General features: G+C 48.5%; 1 protein-coding gene and 1 long non-coding RNA gene across 5 annotated transcripts in view; one reads left to right on the top strand and one right to left on the bottom strand.

The window, feature by feature from the left end:
* On the top strand, positions 1-22,293 carry ZNF250 (zinc finger protein 250). 4 transcript variants are annotated; one of them, XM_010375177.2, is made up of 6 exons: positions 1-419; positions 12,201-12,296; positions 12,615-12,741; positions 12,980-13,093; positions 16,261-16,320; positions 20,354-22,293. In XM_010375177.2, the coding sequence occupies exons 2-6, from the start codon at positions 12,255-12,257 to the stop codon at positions 21,673-21,675; spliced, it is 1,665 nt and encodes a 554-aa protein (XP_010373479.1). In that variant the 5' UTR covers positions 1-419; positions 12,201-12,254; the 3' UTR covers positions 21,676-22,293. The 4 variants fall into 4 exon arrangements, with proteins under 4 accessions (XP_010373479.1, XP_030776488.1, XP_030776487.1 ...); XM_030920628.1 differs by having other exon boundaries at positions 59-419; positions 12,600-12,741; XM_030920627.1 differs by lacking the exon at positions 1-419 and adding an exon at positions 536-771 and having other exon boundaries at positions 12,600-12,741.
* Positions 4,312-23,616, bottom strand: part of LOC115894209 — a 45,347-nt gene continuing 26,042 nt past the window's right edge. The window contains exons 3-4 of the long non-coding RNA XR_004054229.1: positions 12,591-12,718; positions 4,312-5,420 (exon numbers count right to left, since the gene is read on the bottom strand). This is a non-coding gene — a long non-coding RNA (uncharacterized LOC115894209). The remainder of the gene's footprint in view (positions 5,421-12,590; positions 12,719-23,616) is intronic.

Genomic DNA, 23,616 nt, shown 5'->3' with positions numbered 1-23,616 from the left:
GGCCGAGTGGGCGACGGAGGCAGTCGCTGTTCAGTGTCGCCCCCTGCCGGGACCACGCCGCGCCGGGCACAGCGAAGTGAGGCTGCGCCTCCGACCTCGCAGCGCTCAGCCTCCTAAGTGGGCGGAATAACCTCACGCAAGTCATCAAACAAGAGGACTTCAGTGTTGCAACGAAGGAAGAGAAAGGGCCCCTGAGGAGGCGACATTCGCACTGCAGCGGCGCAGGGACCAGCCAGGCGGCTGAGGGCAAGGTCGTTCCCAGCAGCAGGGACCGCAAGGGCAAAGGCTTGGAGGGGGGAACGAGCTCGAGTTCCAGGACGGCCGAAGCCAGCGCAAATCGAGGAGGGGCTGCGGGGCAGGCAGGGGTGTCCCCGACAGGGCGACGGCGGCAAGAACTCGGGAACCGGGACTGCGAGCGGGTAAGGCTCGAAGGGGGGGCTGTAGCCTACGCGCCCGGAAGTGCGGCCGCGGTGCCGGCCGGGCCCATTGCCCAGAGCAGTTCTGCCCCTCTAGGGATCGCGGAGGCCTGGCTCTCGGTGGCGCCTGAGAGCTCCCTGCAGTCGGTCACCGAGGGAGGCTTCGGGCGGGGAGGCGGGTAAAGTGACGTAAACATGCGTTGCCCTCCAGGATTGGCGAACGCGGCTGTGGGGGCGGGAACTAAGGGGCAGGAGCCCCCAGGGATTGGCGGCTGCGCAGACGGGGCGGGGCAGCCCTTTGTCTGAGGGTGCTGTGGGATGCCGCTCCTTCGCGCGTGAAGCTGCGGCGTGGACGGTGAGTGGGGGCCGCCTGTCGGCGCCGGCCAGGACCCTCTCCCATCACGGACACCCGAGCCGGCGCGTCCTCCATACGAATCGTGGACTCTTCCCCGCGAGCACGCACTGCCCCTTCCGTTTACGCTGGTCCCCTCCCCTCAGGGACGCGCGGCGGCCTCCTCCCCAGGGCCAAGACCGCGCCCTCTCCCCGGTTCGGGGTTCCCACCCTTCCCCTCGCCCGGCCTTGGACCCCATCGGGCACTCCCGCGCCCCCGCCCGTCTCGGACGGCCTCGGTCCCTTCCGCGCCCCTCCCCCCGTGGGCCCCCTCAGAGCCCCGGCGTCCCTCCCACCTTGGATCTCCTCAGATCTCCGGCGTTGCTCCCCCTCGGGCCCTCCCGCGCGCTTTCTACCGGCGCCGTGCCTCGGGCCAGGTTGGCCGGAGTCCTAGGGGCGCAGTCTGGACCCCCGGGCCGCTCTTCTGGCCGCGCTCCTGGGGGTCTCGTGTCCCTTGGGATGGGCCCGGAAAGGGGTGGGGAGCTTCCCCAAAATACACAAATGGAGGTTTTTTCTGTTTTATGCACAACCTGAGGAGCCCCATGAAGACCCCGGCGGCGCACCGGGAGGACCACTTTATTTAGCTGTAAAAAGTCTTCCCGCTTCAAGACGAAAACGAGCTGCTTTCGAGTGTGCTGCTTGCCGGGTGTCTTATCCTCTCCCCGTTTTGCTGTCGATGCTGTCTTTTCTGTTACTTTGTCAGAGCCCTGTTTTAATGAATGAGCCCAACTCTTTGCAACACAGCAAATATTTTCCTTGTTGTTTATTGGCTTAATTTTAAAATTGAAAATAATATGCAATACTTGTAATGCAGGCATGTCAGAAAAATATGTCACCCCCCAACTCTCTGCCAGTGCATGAAGAGGCAGGAACTGTGAACAGTTTCGGATGCCGTTAGCGCTCTAGGCACGCGCGCACACCCTTTTTTCTGTCATCAAAGGGAAGCTGCTGTCGTTTGGACTAACACCGGGGCGGCAGGGGGCGCTCCGCTCGTCCTCCGCCGGGTCGGTGCGCGTGGATTTTTCAGTTCCTAACTGTCTTCTGGACGTAGGTTTCTCTGTCCGGTGGACTCTCCCAAGTGGGTAACGGTGGGAGATTGCCACTGACATTTCCGCCCCGTCCGCGGCTCTGGTCCTGTGCGCTTGACAGGTCACTGCATTCCTGCCAGGTCAACGTTTTTCGTTTATTGGTGAGGTTGAAACCCCTTCATTTGTGTTTTAGCCATTTGTATTACTTTGTGATTTACCAGCTCATATTTTTTTCCATGTGTGTTGAAAAGATACTTCTCAATTTGTCTTTTGACTCTGATTATGGTGTTTGGTTCTGGTTTGGGCTTTTTCAAAATAGAAAATTTTAAATTTTTAAGAGTCAGATAGTTTGCCTTAAGGCATTTGGGGCTTTGTGCTGTGTTTTAAATGGCTTTCCCCACTCCAAGATTATTTTTAAAATAAACTCTTGTTTTTCTGTGGTACTTGTAAAATGTTGGATACGTCTGGAATTTATATTTTCTTGTGGGGTGAGCGTGGACTCCAGCTTCGTTTTTTCCCCTAAATCATAGGCATTCTAATACTATTGATCTTTCCATTGATTTGAAAAACCACTTTTGTCATATACTAAATTGTTGCATGCCTTTAGGTCCATTTTTGGAGTTTGGTAGCTTTGATGCGCATACGATTTTGATTTATAAGCTGTGGATCTCTGGATCTCTGCTTTCTGCTTTTGGTATTTTGCTTAGAACGGCCCTTTTCACATAAAATAATAAAAATATACCTGTATTTTAAAGTTCTTTTTTATTGAATATAATAATTATACATATTTATGGGGTACATGTGATATTTTGATACAAGGATAGCATACAATGTATAATGATCAAATCAGGGTAATTAGGATATGTCACCTCAAACATCATTTTTTGTGTTGGAAGCATTTCACATATCTTCTTCTGGTTGTTTTGAAATATACAATAAATTAGTAACTACAGTCACCTTACCGTGGTATCAAACACTGGAACTTACTCATTATATCTGACTGTATGTTTGTAGTCATTAATTTACCTATGTTCACCTCCCCCCAGCCCCACCCTTCCCATCCTCTGGTAACCATCATTCTACCCTCTACCTCCATGAGACCAGCTTTTTAAACTCACACATACAAGTGAAAACATGCAGTATTTGTCTTTCTGTACCTGGCGTGTTTCAATTAACATAATGACCTCCAGTTCCATCCCTGTTGCTGCAAATAACATAATTTGATTATTTTTATAGCTGAATCATATTCCATTGTGTACATATACCACATTTTCTGTATCCATTTATTTGATGTACATTTTGGTTGATTCCATATCTTAGCTATTGTGAATAGTGCCGCAGTCAACATGTATGTTCAGATATCTTTTTGATATACTAACTTCCTTTCTTTTGGGTATATACCAAGCAGTGGAATTGCTGGGTCACATAGTGGATCTATTTTTAATTTTTCTCATATGCCTGTTGGCCATACATATTGTCTTTTTTTGATAAATTATTCAGATCATTTACGTGTTTTTTTTTTTGTTTGTTTTGTTTTTTTTTTTTTTGAGATGGAGTCTCGCTCTGTTGCCCAGGCTGGAGTGCAGTGGCGCAATCTCAGCTCACTGAAAGCTCCGCCTCTGGGGTTGACGCCATTCTCCTGCCTCAGCCTCCCGAGTAGCTGGGACTACAGGCGCCCGCCACCTCGCCCGGCTAGTTTTTCGTATTTTTTAGTAGAGACGGGGTTTCACCGTGTTAGCCAGGATGGTCTCGATCTCCTGACCTCGTGATCCCCCCGTCTCGGCCTCCCAAAGTGCTGGGATTACAGGCTTGAGCCACCGCGCCTGGCCCATTTATGTGTTTTTAAATCAGATTAGTTGTTGCTTTCTGTTGAATTGTTTGACTCCCTTCTGCATTCTGGTTATTCATCCCTTATTGGATGGACAGTTTGTAAATATTTTCTCCCATTCTGTATGTTGTCTCTTCACTCTGCTGATTGTTTCCTTTCCTGTACAGAAGCTTTTTAGTTGATGTAATTCCATTTGTCTAGTTTGCTTTTGTTTCTGTGCTTTTGAGGTCTTACCCAAAAAATGTTTTCCCAGATCAGTGTCCTCAAGTGTTTCCTTGATGTTTTACAGCTTTCTTTATAGGGATCCTGTGCATTTCTAAGGTTTAATCTTGTTTCTTGTTGCTATTTGTTGAATAGATTTTTTTCCCTTCATATTTTCTGACTAGGTGTTACTGGTATATAAGCTATCATTTTGGTTGTTTTTTGTTTTGTTTGTTTATTTGCTTTTCATCTTTTGAGATGGAGTCTCGCTCTGTTGCTCAGGCTGGGGTGCAATGGTGGGATCTCGGCTCACTGCAAATTCCACCTCCCGGGTTCAAGCAATTCTCATGCCTCAGCCTCTGGAGGAGCTGGAATTACAGGCACGTGCCACCACACCCGGCTGATTTTTGTATTTTTAGCAGAGACGGTGTTTCACCATGTCACCCAGGCTGGTCTTGAACTCCTGACCTCAGGTGATCCACCCACCCTGGCCTCCCAAAGTGCTGGCATTACAGGCATGAGCCACTGTGCTCAGTGAGAAAGCTATCAATTTGGATACATATTTCTGATCATTAATTCTGGAAAGGTTGCAGGTTAGGGTTAGTTTAGGTTAGTTAGTTTAGATTAGGTTAAGTTTAGCAGTGTTTTGCCTTGTGCTCACAGGTGACTCAGAAGCTGCCTCTCTTGAAAGTGCTTTCACCCTGGGGGTAGGGGCTCCTTGGTGATGAAGAGGGAGCAGTGCTTGTTAGCAGGAAGTCCAGGGAGTAAGGATGATGAGAAGCAAGAGAAGGCAGTGGCTCTGGAGGAGATCCTGGCAGCTCACCCCAGACCAGGAGACTCCAAATCTGCCTGTCCCAGTGTGTCACCATGTTCAGGGTCCTCTGGAATGACAGGCATACTGCTTTGTCACATCAAGACAGTCAGGAGTTCCAAAAAGAGTGATAGGAGTGTCTCACTGCGATGTGGCTTTCGATCACCTAAAGAAAACTGGAAAGCCAGTTGCTGTTAACAACATTGATCTATTGTTTTTGTTTTGGATTATTCCTTAGGAAAATTTTCAAAATTGAAATTCCTGAGTTTGATAACTCTTCATGCTGCCACCTTTGTGACCAGTGGGTGGGTGGGATCGTTGCTCAGCCAGTGCCCTGAGTGGGTGTTCTTTATATTGCCCATTTGTTAGCTGTTGGCATGGCCTCAAGAGGGGGGTCCTCAAATTCCACTTCCAGTATTCGATGGCGGTGATTTCCAGCCTGTCCCAGCCCCTGGCCTTGGAGCCTGGCATCTATAGAGGACTCGTCATGAGCCTGTCTTTTAATTTTTAAAAACGGTCCACATCACGCTCTCTCCCTGCCTGAAGTGTGTTCTCATGGAGCAAAGCCTGGAGTTGGACCTCAGAATCCCGCGAAGTGTGGATGGAGTGTGTTGTTAAAAGCCAGTTTCTGTCACCCCAGACAGCTCTTACGTTTTCCTGCTTGAGTATGCAAGGTTTAGGTTGAGGCCCATGGTGTTTGCCTGGCCTGGTTTCAGGCTTGTTCCAGGAAACTGAAACCTTTTATCTGCCATAGTATAAGGAAAAAAATTAAACTAGTTAATACCAGTTTTAAAATGTATATTGTATATATTTTTAAATATTTAGTTAGTTATTGAGACAGGGATTCATTCTGTTGCCCAGGGTGGAGTGTAGTGGTGCAGTCACAGCTTACTGCAGTCTTGACCTCCTGGGCTCAAGCAGTCTTCCCATCTCAGCCTCCAGAGTACCTGGGTCTACAGACTAGCTAATATTTAAAAATTTTTTGTAGAGACGGGGTCTCACTGTATTGTCCAGGGTGGTCTTGAACTCCTGAACTCAGGCAATTCTCCCACTTTGGCCTCCCAAAGTACTAGGATTGTAGGTATGAGTCACCATGCCCAGCCATTTTTGTTCATTTATTACCAGAATACAATCAGACTTTGTGATTTTTTTTTTTTTTTTTTGGATATAGAGTCTCACTCTGTCACGCAGGCTGGAGTGCTGTGGCACAATCTCGGTTGAATGCAACCTCTGCCTCCCAAGTTCAAGCAATTCTCTTGCCTCAGCCTCCCGAGTAGCTGGGGTTACAGGCGCCTGCCACCACGCCTGGCTAATTTTTTTGTATTTTTATTAGAGACGGGGTTTCACTATGTTGGCCAGGCTGGTCTCAAACTCCTGTGGCCTCCCAAAGTGCTGGGATTACAGGTATTAGCCACTGCGCCCGGCCGATTTTTTTTTTTTTAATTAGCAATATGTGAAGGTCATCTTTCAATAGAGACCTGATACTGCATTTCGTGTTTATGCTTTTCTGAGACTCACCCCAGGTGGCAGTCTTTCCCTTTCACTTCTCCTTGCCGCACACTTGTTGACAGCCTGGTATTGTCCTTTGGAGTTTTTCCTCTGTGTGTTAATTTAATCAAATAGATAATAACACCTTATCCAGCAGCATCCTCCTCTGAGCCAAGCCTGTTCTTAGCACTCTCCTCTCACCAACCACGTGATCTCCAGGCCTTCAGAGGAGTGTGTCATCTCCTGGATTTACAGGTGGGGCCTCAGTGCAGCTGGCCCAAGTGAGGCAGGTGAACCAGTCCCAGGTCCTTGTGACACACATACCCTTCATGGGCTCGGGGTCATAGTTTACAAAATGAGATTGTCCCCTGCATGCTGACCCCATGCTGCATTTTCACTCACCCATCTGGCGACCTGACACAGCATACATCTTCCTCTTTAGCAGGTATGTAACTTGTATGTGGAAGGACCAACATAGCATTTGCCTCAGCAACATCCTTGAATCTGCACCCTCACCCACATCCATTCTTATAAGGTACCTACTATCCAAGAGCCAGTCTGATTTGCCGAAATACTGCTAGGTAGCCTTCTTAAGAGTATGAGAAACTCCACTTTCCCACGCCTGCCAGTGGCAAGTGTTGACTCCGTACTTGCTATTACAAATGGCATAAAGTGTGAGCTCATTGCTCTTCATTCATTTGTTCAACAAACAGGCTGGGTGTGGTGGCTCAGGCCTGTAATCTTGACACTTTCAGAGGCCAAGGAGGGAGGATCCCTTGAGCCCAGGAGTTCAAGACTAGTCTGGGCAACATAACAAGACCTCGTCTCTACCAAAAAAAATTAAATTATCCAGGCGTAGTGGTGCGACCTGTAATTCTGGCTACTTGGGAGGCTGAAGTGGGAGGATCACCTGGAGCCCAGGAGTTGGAGGCTGCATTGAGCTGTGATTAAGCCACTGTACTCCAGCCTGGACTACAAAGTGAGACCCTGTCTCTAAGAAATTAATTAAAAGTTTTAAAAAGTACATTGCCTGGCAATTTTTAAGCATTAGCCTAGAAGTAATTAAAAAAAAAAAAAAAAAACAGTCGACCACTGATTACTCTGTTGGGCCTGCTTCTTGGTCTGCTGGTGCAGGAGAAAGGGATAGGGTGAGAGCTGGGTGGGGCCAGGGCTGCTGCAGTGGGTGGGCAGAGGTCTCTAAGAGATGGATGGGGAGCACAGGCCAAGGGGTAAAGGGCTGCAGGGCTCTGAGGAAAATCACAAAGTTTGGGGCATGCCCAGAGGAGCCAGTGGGGTCCTGGGAGGACCTTGGAGCAGAGGACAGTCACTATGTTCTCACAGGAAGGTAGATGGAGGGGCTTGGCTGGCAGACTGTGCTGAGAGCTGCTGAACATCTAGGGGTGGTTGTCATGGGGCAGGGAGGGTGAGATGGGCAACATGGTCAGGTTCTGGATGTGCTTGGAAGGTGAATTAGAAATGTGAGAGTGAAGAAGGAAGGAGGCTTATGTACAGGTTCACAGACCAAGCTGGGCGCAGAAATGGTGGTAGAGGAGGTGCTCGGTTTGGAATATTAAATGTCTGAGATGCTATGAGACACCCATATTGAAATGTTGAGTCAGAGGGACGGGGGATCACCAGCTCAAGTGTACCAAAAGAGCTACTGGACTCAACTGACTTTTCAGACTCACAGGACAACCATGCCTAGCAACAGGTTCATGGAAAAGCTGGCCAGCATCATTCAGCAGCCATCCAGGGAGTACTCGGGTGCATAAACACAAGATGCAGGTAGAAGGAGGAGTTAGCCTAGTCAAAAGCCTCGTGGTCATACAAGCCACACCTCCTGTGTCGGGAGAACTGGCTGCAAGACCTGCTCAGGAGGCCCTGAATGTACTTCCTGTGGTTGTTCATCATTGAGTCCCAGCCCAGGTGTGGTTGGGCCGTAGAGAGAATGACCACCCACCTCTGCCAGGTTTCCAGGGGACTAGAGCTGTGCATTCACCAAAGGTCAAATTCATGTGCAGGGCCAGGTGCAGTGACTCACGCCTGTAATTCCAGCACTTTGGGAGGCTGAGAGGGGCAGATCACTTGAGCTCAGGGGTTCGAGACCAGCCTGGGCAACATGGTGAAACCTCGTCTCTACAAAAAGTACAAAAATTAGCCGGGCATGGAGGCAGGTGCCTGTTGTCCCAGCTACTCAGGAGACTAAGGTAGGAGGATCGCTTGAGCCTGCGAAACGGAGGTTGCACTGAGTCGAGATCATACCACTGCACTCCAGCCTGGGCAACGGAGCGAGATTCTGTTTCAAAATAAAAAAATGGCAGATCTGTGCGCTGGTGGGTGACCCATGGAAAGGGTCAGGGTGTGGTAGGAGAGAAGGCACTTCTGCCCTTGAGGATAGGCAGATGTCAGACAGGGGGACCAGGAGCACATGAGGCCACTGTTAATGATCACACTTGGTCTTCGTCTTAATCCAAAATTGGTTACTGTTGGGCTGGGCGCAGTGGCTCATGCCTGTAATCCCAGCACTTTGGGAGGCCGAGGCAGGTGGATCACCTGAGGTCAGGAGTTCAAGACCAGCCTGACCAAGATGGTGAAACCCCGTCTCTACTAAAAATATAAAAAAAAATTAGCTGGGCATGGTGGTGGGTGCTTGTAATCCCAGGTACTCGGGAAGCTGAGGCAGGATAATTGCTTGAACCTGGGAGGCGGAGGTTGCAGTGAGCCATGATGGCGCCGTTGTACCCCAGCCTGTGTGACAGAGCAAGACTTCGTCTCAAAAAAAAAAAAATTGGTGACTGCACATGGTGGCTCACGCCTGTAATCCCAGCACTTTGGGAGGCCAAGGCGGGCGGATCACCTGAGGTCAGGAGTTCGAGACCAGCCTGACCAACATGGGGAAACCCTGTCTCTACTGAAAATACAAAAAATAGCCGGGCATGGTGGCGGGTGCCTGTAGTCCCAGCTACTCGGGAGGCTGAGGCAGGAGAATGGCGTGAACCCAGGAGGCGGAGCTGGCAGTGAGCCAAGATCACACCACTGCACTCCAGCCTGGGCAACAGAGTGAGACTCTGTCTCAAAAAAAAAAAAAAATACAGGCCGGGCGTGGTGGCTCAAGCCTGTAATCCCAGCACTTTGGGAGGCCGAGACGGGGGGATCACAAGGTCAGGAGATCGAGACCATCCTGGCTAACACGGTGAAACCCCGTCTCTACTAAAAAATACAAAAAACTAGCCGGGCGAGGTGGCAGGCGCCTGTAGTCCCAGCTACTCGGGAGGCTGAGGCAGGAGAATGGCGTAAACCCGGGAGGCGGAGCTTGCAGTGAGCTGAGATCTGGCCACTGCACTCCAGCCTGGGCAACAGAGCGAGACTCCGTCTCAAAAAAAAAAAAAAAAAAAAATACAAAAACAATTAGCCGGGCATGGTGGCACATGCCTGTAATCCCAGCTACTCGAGAGGCTGAGACAGGAGAATCACTTGAACCCAGGAGATGGAGGTTGTGGTGAGCCACGTTCTCGCCCTGCACTCCAGCCTGGGCAACAAGAGTGAAACTCTGTCTCAAAACAAACAAACAAAAAAAATTGGTTATTAATGTATCCCATCTGGGTACACACAAGTTACTAAAGGAACCACTGATTTCCTGCTGAACTAAAATGTACCATTTTTGTTATCTTCCAACTTCCCACATACCTATCTGGCCTCATCTGTTCCTCTATCGACAACCTGCTGGTTTAATTACAGTGCCTTCCTACCCACCCTTGGCTCTGATTCCTGGCAGGGCAGGCCCTACCCCCTGTTCTTTCCTATTCTCTAGCATCCATTCTTCTTATGAATTCTCAAGTAGTTTTAGTCATTCCTTTAAAAGACTTCTGTTGGAATTCTAATTAGAATTGCATTGCACTTACACAGAAATGTGCACACACACACACATTTGGAGGGAGTGGGCATTTTTGGAGAACAGCAGCACAGGGGAGGGTTGAGAGTCAGCCTCTCTCCATCCATGTTTCCCTGTCCTGTTCTTCAGAGGCAAGCAGTTAGTTGATTGTGTATCTTCCTGAAAGTTGTCTATGCAAATATATACATATATCTGATGTGTGTTTGTTGTTTTGCTTTGAGACAGGGTCTCACTCTGTTGCCCGGGCTGGAGTGCAGTGGCACAATCTCAGCTCACTGCAACCTCCGCCTCCTGGGTTCAAGTGATTCTCCTGCCTTAGCCTCCTGAGTAGCTGGGATTACAGGCATGCACCACCACACCCAGCTGATTTTTTTTTTTTTTTTTTTTTTTTGAGACGGAGTCTGGCTCTGTCGCCCAAACTGGAGTGCAGTGGCCAGATCTCAGCTCACTGCAAGCTCCGCCTTTCGGGTTCACGCCATTCTCCTGCCTCAGCCTCCCGAGTAGCTGGGACTATAGGCGCCCGCCACCTCTCCCGGCTAGTTTTTTGTATTTTTTTAGTAGAGACGGGGTTTCACTGTGTTAGCCAGGATGGTCTCGATCTCCTGACCTTGTGATCCACCCGTCTCGGCCTCCCAAAGTGCTGGGATTACAGGCTTGAGCCACCGCGCCCAGCCTTTTTTTTTTTTTTTTGAGATGGAGTTTTGCTCTTGTTGCCCAGGCTGAAGTGCAATGGCATGATCTTGGCTCATCGCAACCTCCGCCTCCCAGGTTCAAGCAGTTCTCCTGCCTCAGCGTCCCGAGTAGCTGGGACTACAGGCATGCACCATCACGCCTGGCTAATTTTGTGTTTCTAGTAGAGACGGGGTTTCCCCATGTTGGTCATGGCTGGTCTTGAACTCCCAACCTCGGATGATCCGTCTGCCTCAGCCTCCCAATGTGCTGGAATTACAGGCGTGAGCCACTGCGCCCGGCCTGATTTTTGTATTTTTAGTAGAGACGGGGTTTCACCCTGTTGGCCAGGCTGGTCTCAAACTCCTGACAGGTGATCTACCCGCCTCGCCCTCCCAAAGTGCTGAGATTACAGGTATGAGCCACCATGCCTGCCTGTATCTGATGTTTTATAGACAATGGAATTATGATATCCCTTGACTTCTGCCCCCAGGCCCTTTCTTCCGGGCAGCCCTGACACCGATTTTGTCACTCTTAAAGCACCCTGTTTGTTGTGGTGCCCATCTGAGGCAAGCATGTGAGGGGGTTGGTTGCTTTCTTATACCACGTTTTTCTGGAGTGATCTCCCACCTTTGGTCACCTGCTTGGTTTCTGTGTCCCTGTCACAGACTTTGATGCTCCAAAGGACTGTGAACCCTATCCTGTACAGGACCAAATGTGTCAGGAAAGCTCTTGCCCGCACTCCCCCTTTTTCCCAGCCATTTGGGTGTGTGTCAGATACCCTTGCTTACCTTGTCGTGTTACGTTCCAGCACAGGCCCCACTACCCCAAGCATCCCTTTCTCACTTGATGACAAGTTTTCCTTCAGCTGCTCAGACCAGATCCCTGGGCCACTGTTGACTCAGTTTGTCCAGAACTGACCACTTCTCATGCCTCCCCTTTGAATACCTGGTTGAACCTGGTGCCACACTGGAGCACCAGGGCTGCCTAAGCGTGGGGTGAGGGGAGTCTTATTGTCACCCTGGTGGCCAAGGCTTTCTTAATTGGGAGGGTGTTTGGGGAAGCAGCTTGGCCTGATGCCTGTATCCCCCACATGACTTGGGGACAGTCTGGTACTTGTGTGAGTGCCTCAGGTATAGAACACACAGGGCCTTGGTGAGCTGGTATCCTTGTGTATGGCAGGACCATGGGCCGGGACCAGGGTGCAGCAAGTGCCTTGCACCTGGTGTTCAGAGAGCCCAGTACTGGCTGGGCAGACCCAGAAACTGTGTGTTCAGGGCCTGGACAGGCTCCTGAACCATAGGGTCAGAGTTCACGGGGGAGGCAAGGCAGACCAAGGCTGCAAAAGTAGCAGCTCCTTGCACCTGACCTCAGTGTGCCCCTCACTGACTCTGAGGCCCAGGGATCCCCTGAGGGCCCCCCAGGAAGTTAGGGTCTCAAGACCATGCCCCTCATTTGCCCCCTCCTCTTCCTCAGCCCCAGAGGCTCCTTCAATTTCTGTGATCCTCAGAGGCCCCAGGAGACCAGGTGATGGCAGCAGCCAGGCTCTTGCCAGTGCCGGCAGGACCCCAGGTAAACTGTCCCCAATGCTTATGCAGTGCCCCCAGCCAGAGCCCTGTGGTTCCTTCTGTGCCCCATAGAGCTCCTGAGAGAGCCAGAGCATCACTGCATCCCCTGAACTCTGTGGCCCCTTCCCAGTACCCACCTCAGCTCACAGAGCCCCTCCCCCACATTGCCAACTGCATCCCCTGAACTCTGTGGCCCCTTCCCAGTACCCACCTCAGCTCACAGAGCCCCTCCCCGCATTGCCACTGCTCATGTCACATGCACCCACTCCCCATCACAGAGGTCAGGATTTGGTCTTACCTGCAGCAGCCCCTGTCATTCCAGGCCAAGTTGACCTTCGAGGATGTGGCTGTGCTCCTCTCCCAGGATGAATGGGACCGCCTGTGTCCTGCTCAGAGAGGCCTCTACAGAAATGTGATGATGGAAACCTATGGGAATGTAGTCTCATTGGGTAAGCCCCCTTAGCAGGCCTTGTCTGTGTATCTGTGTATTAGACTGGGGTGGGGGCTTCTCAGGGTACGGGGCCTGGGGCAGGCTGGTCCTGGAGGTTTGCTCTCATCACCTCTCTGGGTGTTCAGCTCCAGCAGAAGGTCAGTCCTGTCCATTTTCATGTCCCCACAAGTGGCTTGGGCAGGGGGAGGGGGCTCTGTAAATATTGTATAAACAAAGACTTCCCTCCCCACGAGCAGGACTTCCAGGATCCAAGCCTGACATAATCTCCCAGCTGGAACGAGGGGAAGATCCCTGGGTCTTGGACAGGAAGGGGACTAAGAAGAGCCAGGGCCTGTGGAGTGACTACTCAGGTGAGTGAGGAGAGCTGGCCCCTCCCTCACGAGGGCTAAACAGGTCCTGAGCAAAGCTGTGGAGCTAGTTCATACTGAGCCGCTGATTGGAGTGGCTTCCACCTGGGGTAAAACCTTATCTGGCCTTGTCTGGCAAAGGAGTCTGGACTGGGGGTTGCTGAATCAGGTGGCAGTCAGTGGTGGGAAGTGAGCAGAGCAGTGAATTTCAACAAGCTGATGTGCAGAGCCATGTAGAGGAAGTTAGGGCGTGGCTGCAGTGATTCTGTCCCTGGACTGGTTAGCCAGATTTGCTCCTAATAGGACATTCAGGTTTTGAGAGTTACCTGGTGATTTAGAAAAGAACAAAGCATCCTAAATGTGGAAAGGAAGTGTCTCAACCTAACACTCAAGGTGAAGTGCTGAAAACACACAGGTTCATCTCAAGAACAAGACAAAGGAGCCCGCCATCCCCATGTCCATATAACACTGTACTGGGCATCCCATGTATGAAATAAGGCAAAACCGGCCGGGCGCGGTGGCTCACGCCTGTAATCCCAGCACTTTGGGAGGCCGAGGTGAGCGGATCACAAGGTCAGGAGATTGAGACCATCCTGGCTAACACGGTGAAACCCCGTCTCTACTAAAAATAGAAAAAAATTAGCTGGGCGTGGTGGCGGGCGCCTGTAGTCCCAGCTACTCGGGAGGCTGAGGCAGGAGAATGGTGTGCACCCGGGAGGCGGAGGTTGCAGTGAGCTGAGATTGCGCTACTGAACTCCAGCCTGGGTGACAGAGTGAGACTCTGTTTCAAAAAAGAAATAAAAATAAAAAATAAGGCAAAATCAAAGCTATAAGAATTGGAAAGAAAAAAGCATTGTTTGCAGTTTATGTGATTGTCAGCCTGGAAAATGATTGATTAAAATTTCACAAGGGAAATTACCAGTTTTGCTGGATACAAATTTTTTTTTTTTTTTTTTTTTTTTTTGAGACAGTCTTGCTCTGTCACCCAGTCTGGAGTGCAGTGGCACGAGTCTCGGCTTACTGCAAACTCTGCTGCCCAGGTTCAAGCAATTCTGCGGTTTGGTTTTTTTTTTTGAGACAGAGTCTCACTCTCGCCGAGGCTGGAGTGCAGTGGCGCAATGTTGGCTCACTGCAAGCTCCACCTCCTGGGTTCACACCATTCTCCTGCCTCAGCCTCCTGAGTAGGTGCCCGCCACCACACCCAGCTTTTTTTCTTTATTTTTTTTTTTTGAGATGGAGTCTTGCTCTGTCGCCCAGGCTGGAGTGCAGTGGTGCAATCTCCGCTCACTGCAAGCTCCGCCACCTCCCAGGTTTATGCCATTCTCCTGCCTCAGCTTCCCAAGAAGCTGGGACTACAGGCGCCCGCCACCACGCCCAACTAATTTTTTTTTTTTTTTTTTTTTTTTTGTATTTTTAGTAGAGATGGGGTTTCACCGTGTTAGCTAGGATGGTCTTGATCTCCTGACCTCGTGATCCACCCATCTCGGCCTCCCAAAGTGCTAGGATTACAGGCATGAGCCACCGCGCCTGGCCGGTTCAAGCAATTCTTTTGCCTCAGCTTCTTGAATAGCTGGTATTACAGGTCCATGCCACCATGCCCAGCTAATTTTTGTAGTTTTAGTAGAGACAGGATTTCACCATGTTGGCCAGGCTAGTCTCGAACTTCTGACCTCAGGTGATCCACCTGCCTCAGCCTCCCAAAGTGCTGGTATTACAGGCATGAGCCACTGCACCTGGCCAAAAATGTTTTATTTATATTTGTCAGCAACCAGCAAAGGTGTAATATTTTAAAAGATAACATTTATAATAGCATCAGGAATATAAAGTATCCAAGAATTAATCTAACAAAAGATGTACAAGACCTTTAGATGGAAAAAATTATAAAAGGAAAGATGGTGCATAGATCCAACCCTGAAGTTCGTGTTTGTGGTTGCTTAAGGCAAAGAACCTCTGACTTCAGTAAGGTGATGTCTGAGTCTTAGGAAAACCTCCATCAGCCTGTCCTGCCATAGTGTGCCCCACTCAGGGTGAGCAGGGACAGTTCGGGCAACACCTCTGCTGGCTGATCAGCTTCGGTGTTTCAGATGTGGTGGTTTTCCCCTTGAAAGCTCCTCCTCATTTCTAAAGTAGCTTTATGTAGATAGGGCACCAGGTGTTACAGTCTACCTCTTCCTGGCCTGCAAAATCAGATATCCTCAGAGGAACAAGGTACATGCCAGCCCTAGAGGAATTTAATTTTCCAAGTGACTGTGAACAAGAAGACACATCATCATGTCTTGGAAATCTTGCATAGAACTTCTGCTTGCTGACTGCAGCTGTAGGAGGCAAGAAAACACAGGAGGGCATTTTGCCGCCACTGCCAAACCAGTCCTGGGCTCTCTCGTGTCCAGCTATGTACTCACCTGATGGAGAGCTTAAACTCCCTTTGAGTGCCCTTTGAATTTGATACCACAGAGACTGTGAAATTCTCTGGGAGCATGGCTGGTTGGAGATGAGAAGTTTTTTCACAGAAGCACCTGGTCACCTCACCTCTGGCACAGGCCACAGAGGACAGTGGGACTGAGTGAGTTTTAGATTACTGATGTGCATAGAAGCAGAAGCCACCTGCCACAACCTGGATTACTGCCGCTGGCATCAGAGCAGGTGAGGAGTGGAATATGCCTTTGTCTTGTCCTGGCAGTTCCTCAGGATGGTAAGTGTGTGCACCTGCCCAGCCCTGCCTCTGCTGTTTATAACTCAGTAAATTACATGTTCTAATAGCAATGGAAGGATTTGCCACTCTTTTTTGTTTTTGTTTTTGTTTTTGTTTTTTGAGAGATGGAGTCTTGCTCTGTCCCCCAGGCTGGAGTGCAGTGGTGAGATCTCAGCTCACTGCAACCTCTTTGCCTCCGGGGTTCAAGCGATTCTCCTGCCTCAACTTCCCTAGTAGCTGGGACTACAGACATGCACCACCACATCCCACGTCCAGCTAATTTTTGTATTTTTTAGTAGAGATGGGATTTCACTATATGTTGGCCAGGCTGGTCTCGAACTTCTGACCTCAAGTGATCCACTCGCCTCGGCCTCCCAAAGTGCTGGGATTACAGATGTGAGCCACTGTGCCCGGCCAGGATTTTCCACTCTTGAAGGGAGTATTTTGTTGTCACTTCAACTTGCTGTTTTTTTTCCAGACAACCTCAAATGTGACCACGCTACAGCCTGTACACAAGACAGTTTATCTTGTCCATGGGGTAAGTGTATACCTGATCTTTTTAATTCAGTACAATCTCTGAAGGTGTTAATGCTCATGTTCTACAAGAATGTAGAGGCTACTCAGGGTGCTATGAAGCGTGTTAAACAACTCACACAATTGCTACAAAACACCAGGGAGGGGCTTTTTGTGTTTTTTAATATTTAAAACATTTTTCCTTTTCTTGTGAGCCATAGTAAGCCTAGAGAGATTACTGGGTTTTTATAATTAAAAATTTATATCTGTGAAATCACTTTTTTTCCTTTTTTTGTCATGCTTAAAACATACTTCCCTACTTTATACTTAAAACAACAACTGAAACCATCATTCTAAAAGCAAGTGACTCTTGGCTGAAGTCCAGCTTCTGCAGAGTATGGATGCAAGGTGCAGGCAAGTTTGACCTTCACAGCAACTTGAGTCTGTCTCACAGACAGTCATATGATGCTTTCGTGCCATGGATGATTGAGCAAGTAATCTCTTATACAGTTAGTTTAGTGTGTGTGTGTGTGTGTGTGTGTTTCAGGCTGGAGTACATTGTAGAGACAGGGTCTTGCTATGTTGCCCAAGCTGGTCTCAAACTCCTGGGCTCAAGCAATCCTCCTGCCTCAGCCTCCCAACATGCTGGGATTACAGGCATGAGCCACTGTGCCTGGCCTATGTTTCATTATTAAAGGCATCTTGCCCATCTTGTCATCAGGTCAGAAGCCACCCATTCAGGAACCTTTTTTTTTTTTTAGACAGGCTGTCACTCTGTTGCCCAGGCTGGAGTACAGTGGCATAATCATGACTCATCACAGTTTCAACCTCCTGGGCTCAAGCATTCCTCCCACTTCAGCTTCCTGAGAGTAGCTATAACCGCAGGTGTAGACCACCATACCCAGCTAATTTTTGTAGAGATGGGGTTTCACCATGTTGCACAAGCTGGTCTTGAACTTCTGGCCTCAAGTGATCCTGCCGCCTTGCCCTCCCAAAGTGCTGGGATTACAGACATGAGCCACCACACCTGGTGAAACTTCAGACAATAGAAATAATACTTTTCCGTGTAAATGAGTAACTATTTCTTTAGCCTATAGGCTTTTATTCTGTGAAGATGAGGCTTATACATTAAAGAAAGAAAGAACTAAAACTTCTATCAGTTTAAAAAACATGTAGCCAGCCTAGGCAAGATACTGAGACCCCACACTACAAAATAAAATTTAAAAATTAGCCAGACATGGTGGTGCATTCCTGTAATCCCAGCCACATGGAGGCTGAGACAGGAGGATGGCTTGAGCCCAGGAGGTGGAGGTTGCAGTGAGCCGTGATCACACCACTGCACTCCAGCCTGGGTGACAGAGTGAGACCCTGTCTCAAAAAAACCCACACAGAGTAACTTTCTTTACTCAAGAGTAAATTGTTAAAAATGTGTTAAATGTTAAAAATTGTATTAAACTGGGCTGGGGGCGGTAGCTCACGCCTGTAATCCCAGCACTTCGAGAGGCCAAGGCGGATGGATCACCTGAGGTCAGGAGTTCGAAACCAGGCTGGCCAACATGGTGAAACCCCATCTCTACTAAAAATACAAAAAATTATCTGGGCGTGGTGGTGCATGCCTGTAATCCTAGCTCCTCGGGAGGCTGAGGCAGGAGAATCGCTTGAACCTGGGAGGCGGAGGTTGCAGTGAGCTGAGATCACACCATTGCACTCCAGCCTGGGCAATAAGACTGAAACTCCATCTCAAAAAAATTAAACTGAAGATAGTGAATTTAAATTTTTTAATTAAAAAAACTTAAATTCTCACTGTTTGAATTTGTCAATACACTTAATAAATAAATTCCTCTGAATAGAATAAAAAGACACAAATACTCAAAAAGAAAAGTAGGCACAAGTTTCTGCGTAGATTAGGAAAACCAAAGGGCCAATAAACAAGAAAACTGCTCAGCCTCATTATTCATCAGTAAAGTGGAAATCAGAACCACTGTGACACGATGTTACACCTTCAGAATGGAAAAAATGGAAAGATCTGACAATATCACATGTGGGTGAGGATGTAGGGCAGCTAATAGGGATATAAATTAACATAGCCACTTTGGAAAAGTATGGCATTGTCCAATGAAATTGAAAACATCACATCCTGAGAGAATGGAGATAAACTGAAGGGAAAAAAAAAAAAAAAACCTGAAATTGAAAACATGAATTCCTCTGTTTACCACTTCCCACTCTTGCATATGTATACAGCAAGGGCATTTGTGTGTAAGCACCAGGAAACATAGGAGAACCTTCACAGAAGCATGCTTCATGATTTAAAAAAAATTTGAAAATAATTCAGGACTGGGTGCCGTGGCTCATGCCTGTAATCCCAGCACTTTGGGAGGCCAAGGCGGGTGCATCACAACGTCAGGAGTTTGAGACCATCCTGGCCAACATGGTGAAACCCTGTCTCTACTAAAGATACAAAAAAATTAGCTGGCCGTGGTGGCATGTGCCTGTAATCCCAGCCACCAGGGAGGCTGAGGCAGGAGAATCACTTCAACCCAGGAGGCAGAGGTTGCAGTGAGCTGAGATCATGCCATTGCACTCCAGCCTGGGTGACAGAGTGAGACTCTGTCTCAAAAAAAAAAAGAATTATGTTCATAAACAGAATAGACATAAACAAACTATGGTATTTTAACCTAATGGAAAATACTGCAGTGAAAATGATTGAATAACTGCTGTACAACAACATGATATATCTCAAAAACATAATGCTGATGGGAAAACAAGTTCCAGAAGACTGTGCTCCATGAAATTATAGAAAGCTCAGAAACGTGCATAACTAAATAAAACAAAATAATGTTTAGAGCCAGGCACAATGGCTCAAGCCTGTAATCCCGGCACTTTGGGAGGCAAAGGCAGGAGGATCATTTGAGCCCCCCAGGAGCTTGAGGCTGCAGTGAGCTATGATAGCAGCCACTGCACTCCAGCTTGGGTGACAGAGCGAGACTCCTCTAAAAAACAAAAAAATCACTGTTGTCCTCAGCACCTCTTACCTCCCACCCACTCACACACAATCAGCCTGCAGAGCACTCGACCTGCTCCCAGAAGGGTCTCCACTCCAGCCTTTCCCGCCATCTGTGCTGCTGCTCCTGAAGGCCTCATCTGTGGCCTAAAGTTGGCAGCAGATTCCCATTATGTCCCTCTGCACCTTCAGTCTTGTCCTTCCCTCCCCTCCTCCTACCATTGCATGGTGCACATGAAAGTATCTTCCACATGGCAGGCCCAGTGGTTCACACCTGTAATCCCAGTACTTTGGGAGACTGAGGTGGGTGAATCACTTGAGGTCAAGAGTTCAAGACCAGTCTGGCCAACACGGCAAAACCCCATCTCTACTAAAAATACAAAAATTAGCCAGGCATGGTGGCGTGCGTCTATAATCCCAGTTACTCAGAAGGCTCAGACACAAGAATCGCTTGAACCCGAGAGGTGGGGGTTGCAGTGAGCCGTGATGGCACCACCGCACTCCAGCCTGGATAACAGAGCAAGGCTCCGTCTCAAAAAAAAAAGAGAAATTCTTTTCCACAAAGAGGTAACAGCACCACCACCCCTACCTCATGTACAATGTCTATTGGCCTCCAGATGGCACCCCCCAACTTGCTCATAACTTACACCTCTCCCTGCCTGCCCAAGTGCTGCTGTCTGCCCCACAGGGCACCCACGTTGTGTCGGCCTGCATTTCAGCTCTGTCCACATGAGGACCCCTGGGAGGGCAGGGCTCAGGCACCACTGGGCTATTGCCCTGCTGTTCTGTGGACTCCACGCAGGGGTGTGACCTCAAACTGGAGTTTGCACCTTTCTCTTAAACCTCACAATTAGCCTTGGCACATTCCTGTTTGGAAACATTATCTTCAGATTTCTAGTTGTTTGACACAGTTATGGTGGTTCTGTTCCTCTCTAGCTCACACAGACGTGTGCATTGAGGGATTTTGCACCTTCATCAGCAAGGCCAGTTTCAGTGTTGCACTAGCTCTTCAGTTTTGAGTAGCATTAACATTTTCATTTTGGATTTGTTCTTTCAGAATGTGAAACCAAGGGAGAGAGTCAAAGTACAGACTTGAGTCCGAAGCCATTAATTTCAGAGGAAACAGTGATTCTGGGGAAAACACCCTTGGGGAGGATTGATCAAGAAAATAATGAAACAAAGCGAAGCTTCTGTCTGAGTCCAAACTCTGTTGACCACCGTGAAGTTCAGGGCTTAAGCCAAAGCATGCCACTCACTCCACACCAGGCAGTGCCATGTGGAGAGAGGCCCTACATGTGTGTTGAGTGTGGGAAGTGCTTTGGCCGGAGTTCTCACCTCCTGCAGCATCAGCGTATCCACACTGGAGAGAAACCCTATGTGTGCAGTGTGTGTGGGAAGGCCTTCAGCCAGAGCTCAGTCCTTAGTAAACACAGGAGAATTCACACAGGTGAGAAGCCCTATGAGTGTAATGAGTGTGGAAAAGCCTTTAGAGTGAGCTCAGATCTTGCTCAGCATCACAAGATACATACGGGAGAGAAGCCTCACGAATGTCTCGAGTGTCGGAAAGCCTTCACTCAGCTCTCACATCTCATTCAGCACCAGCGGATCCACACGGGAGAAAGGCCGTACGTGTGTCCATTGTGTGGGAAAGCCTTCAACCATAGCACTGTCCTGCGGAGCCACCAGAGGGTACACACTGGGGAGAAGCCTCACAGGTGCAATGAGTGTGGGAAAACCTTCAGTGTGAAGAGGACACTGCTGCAGCACCAAAGGATCCACACCGGGGAGAAGCCCTACACGTGCAGTGAATGTGGGAAGGCCTTCAGCGACCGCTCAGTCCTCATTCAGCACCACAACGTGCACACTGGGGAGAAGCCCTATGAGTGCAGTGAGTGTGGGAAGACCTTCAGCCACCGGTCCACCCTGATGAATCACGAGCGGATCCACACCGAGGAAAAGCCCTATGCATGCTACGAATGCGGGAAGGCCTTCGTTCAGCACTCACACCTGATCCAGCACCAGAGAGTCCACACTGGGGAGAAACCCTATGTGTGTGGTGAATGTGGGCACGCCTTCAGTGCACGCCGGTCTCTGATCCAGCATGAGAGAATCCACACGGGTGAAAAGCCCTTCCAGTGCACAGAATGTGGCAAAGCCTTCAGCCTGAAAGCAACTCTGATTGTGCACTTGAGGACCCACACGGGTGAGAAGCCCTATGAATGCAATAGCTGTGGGAAGGCCTTCAGCCAGTATTCAGTGCTCATCCAGCACCAGCGAATCCACACAGGCGAGAAGCCCTACGAGTGCGGGGAGTGTGGCCGTGCCTTCAACCAGCACGGCCACCTAATCCAGCACCAGAAAGTGCACAGAAAGTTGTGACCCATGGCTGACACAAGAATCCATTCTCACAGAAACTGCACGTGGAACCACAAGCAGCCTTCAGCCCAAGAGAAGTTTCTGTTAACTCTATAGGAAGCCTTTCTTTGGTGATTCAATGTCACAAAATAACTCAAAAAAGAAGCAGTTAGCATGCTGTTCCTGTGGAAAAACTTCAGAGACTGCCTGTTTTATTTTCCTCAACATCTTGAAGTTATATTGGAGAGTAATCATAAAATTGTAGTGAATTTTGGTAAAAACAGCCATAATTCTTTCTTTGACATTAGTTTATTTGAACTAAGGTAATTTAAGGCATAAGAACTATTATCCCAATAAAATCTTACATTCCAAATAAAGTTCTTTTTCTAAGAACATTACATGCCCTTCCTAAATGTCAATTAACCATACTAATTATTGCACTTAAAATTTGAAAGTTGGACTATTTTCAGTATTCTCTTAGAACACTAGTGTTATATGGATAAAGTGATATAAAAAGATATTTTCATCAAGTATCATGTGAAATGGAAAGCCTAAGTGTGTGGAAACACCTGTTTTGTATGAAACAAGGAAAAAGTCTAAAGATATATTAGTGAGAAATTACATAAATTTAGAAAACTTTTTTTTTTTGGAGACAGTCTTGCTCTGTTGCCCAGGCTGGAGTGCAGTGGCATGATCTTGGCTCACTGCAGTCTCTGTGCCCTCAGATTCAAGCTTTTCTTGTGCCTCAGCCTCCCAAGTAACTAGGATTATAAGTATGCCCCATCATGCCTGGCTAATTTTTGTATTTTTAGTAGATACGGGTCTTACCATGTTGGCCAGGCTGGTCTCGAACTCCTGGCCTCAACTGATCCGCCCACCTTGGCCTCCGAAAGTGTTGGGATTACAGGCATGAGGCACCATGCCTGGCCTAGAAAACCCTTTATCTGGAGCTTTAACTTTATTCAAGATCAGAAAGGATATGCTAACTTTTTAGTAAAATTCAACTCAAAAATGGGTATTTTCCTCAAAACCTGCCCTTATGACCTGCAGATCCTGTGCCCCAGAAACCATGGGATGTCTCAATTCCTATGCAGGCAAAGGAGGGGAGCTTCACACTCGGCAGACCTCATAGCTGTTACACCAAGTGGGTACCTCTTTACATCTTATGGTATTTCTCCCCAAAAATGCTGAAAATACTGTTGTTTGGTAGATATATTTAAAATATACATTTCTCAAATTCAGGTAGCTCTTTTACTATCTCTAATATTCATTTATTTGATTTTCTTCATTTTTTTACTCCTGATTCAAGAGTCTAGATTCCATTGCCATATTACTATGAGGAAGATGAATCCGGTTTATTCATAATTAAAAATTTGTATTTGTTCAGAATTATTCTAAGTTTTTTTTTTTTTTTTTTTTTTTTTTTTTTTTTTTTTTTGAGACGAAGTCTTGCTCTTGTTCCCCAGGCTGGAGTGCAATGGCACGATCTCAGCTCACTGCAACCTCTGCCTCCTGGGTTCAAGCAATTCTCCTTCCTCAGCCTCCCGAGTAGCTGGAATTACAGGCGCCTGCTACCACACCCGACTAATTTTTGTATTTTTAGTAGAAATGAGGTTTCACCTTGTTGGCCAAGCTGGTCTCGAACTCCTGACCTCAGGTGATCCGCCCGCCTTGGCCTCCCAAAGTGCTGGGATTACAGGCATGAGCCACCACGCCCGGCCAGGGATACAGTTCTTAAAACTGAATCAGGCCGGGCGTGGTGGCTCAAGTCTGTAATCCCAGCACTTTGGGAGGCCGAGATGGGCGGATCACGAGGTCAGGAGATCGAGACCATCCTGGCAAACACGGTGAAACCTCGTCTCTACTAAAAAATACAAAAAACTAGCCGGGCGAGGTGGCGAGCGCCTGTAGTCCCAGCTACTCTGGAGGCTGAGGCAGGAGAATGGCGTAAACCCGGGAGGCAGA

Source organism: Rhinopithecus roxellana, chromosome 17, assembly GCF_007565055.1.
Source record: "Rhinopithecus roxellana isolate Shanxi Qingling chromosome 17, ASM756505v1, whole genome shotgun sequence".
Lineage (NCBI taxonomy): Eukaryota > Metazoa > Chordata > Mammalia > Primates > Cercopithecidae > Rhinopithecus > Rhinopithecus roxellana.
The sequence above is the reverse complement of the archived record's forward strand: the minus strand, read 5'-3'. Positions and strand labels throughout refer to the sequence as shown.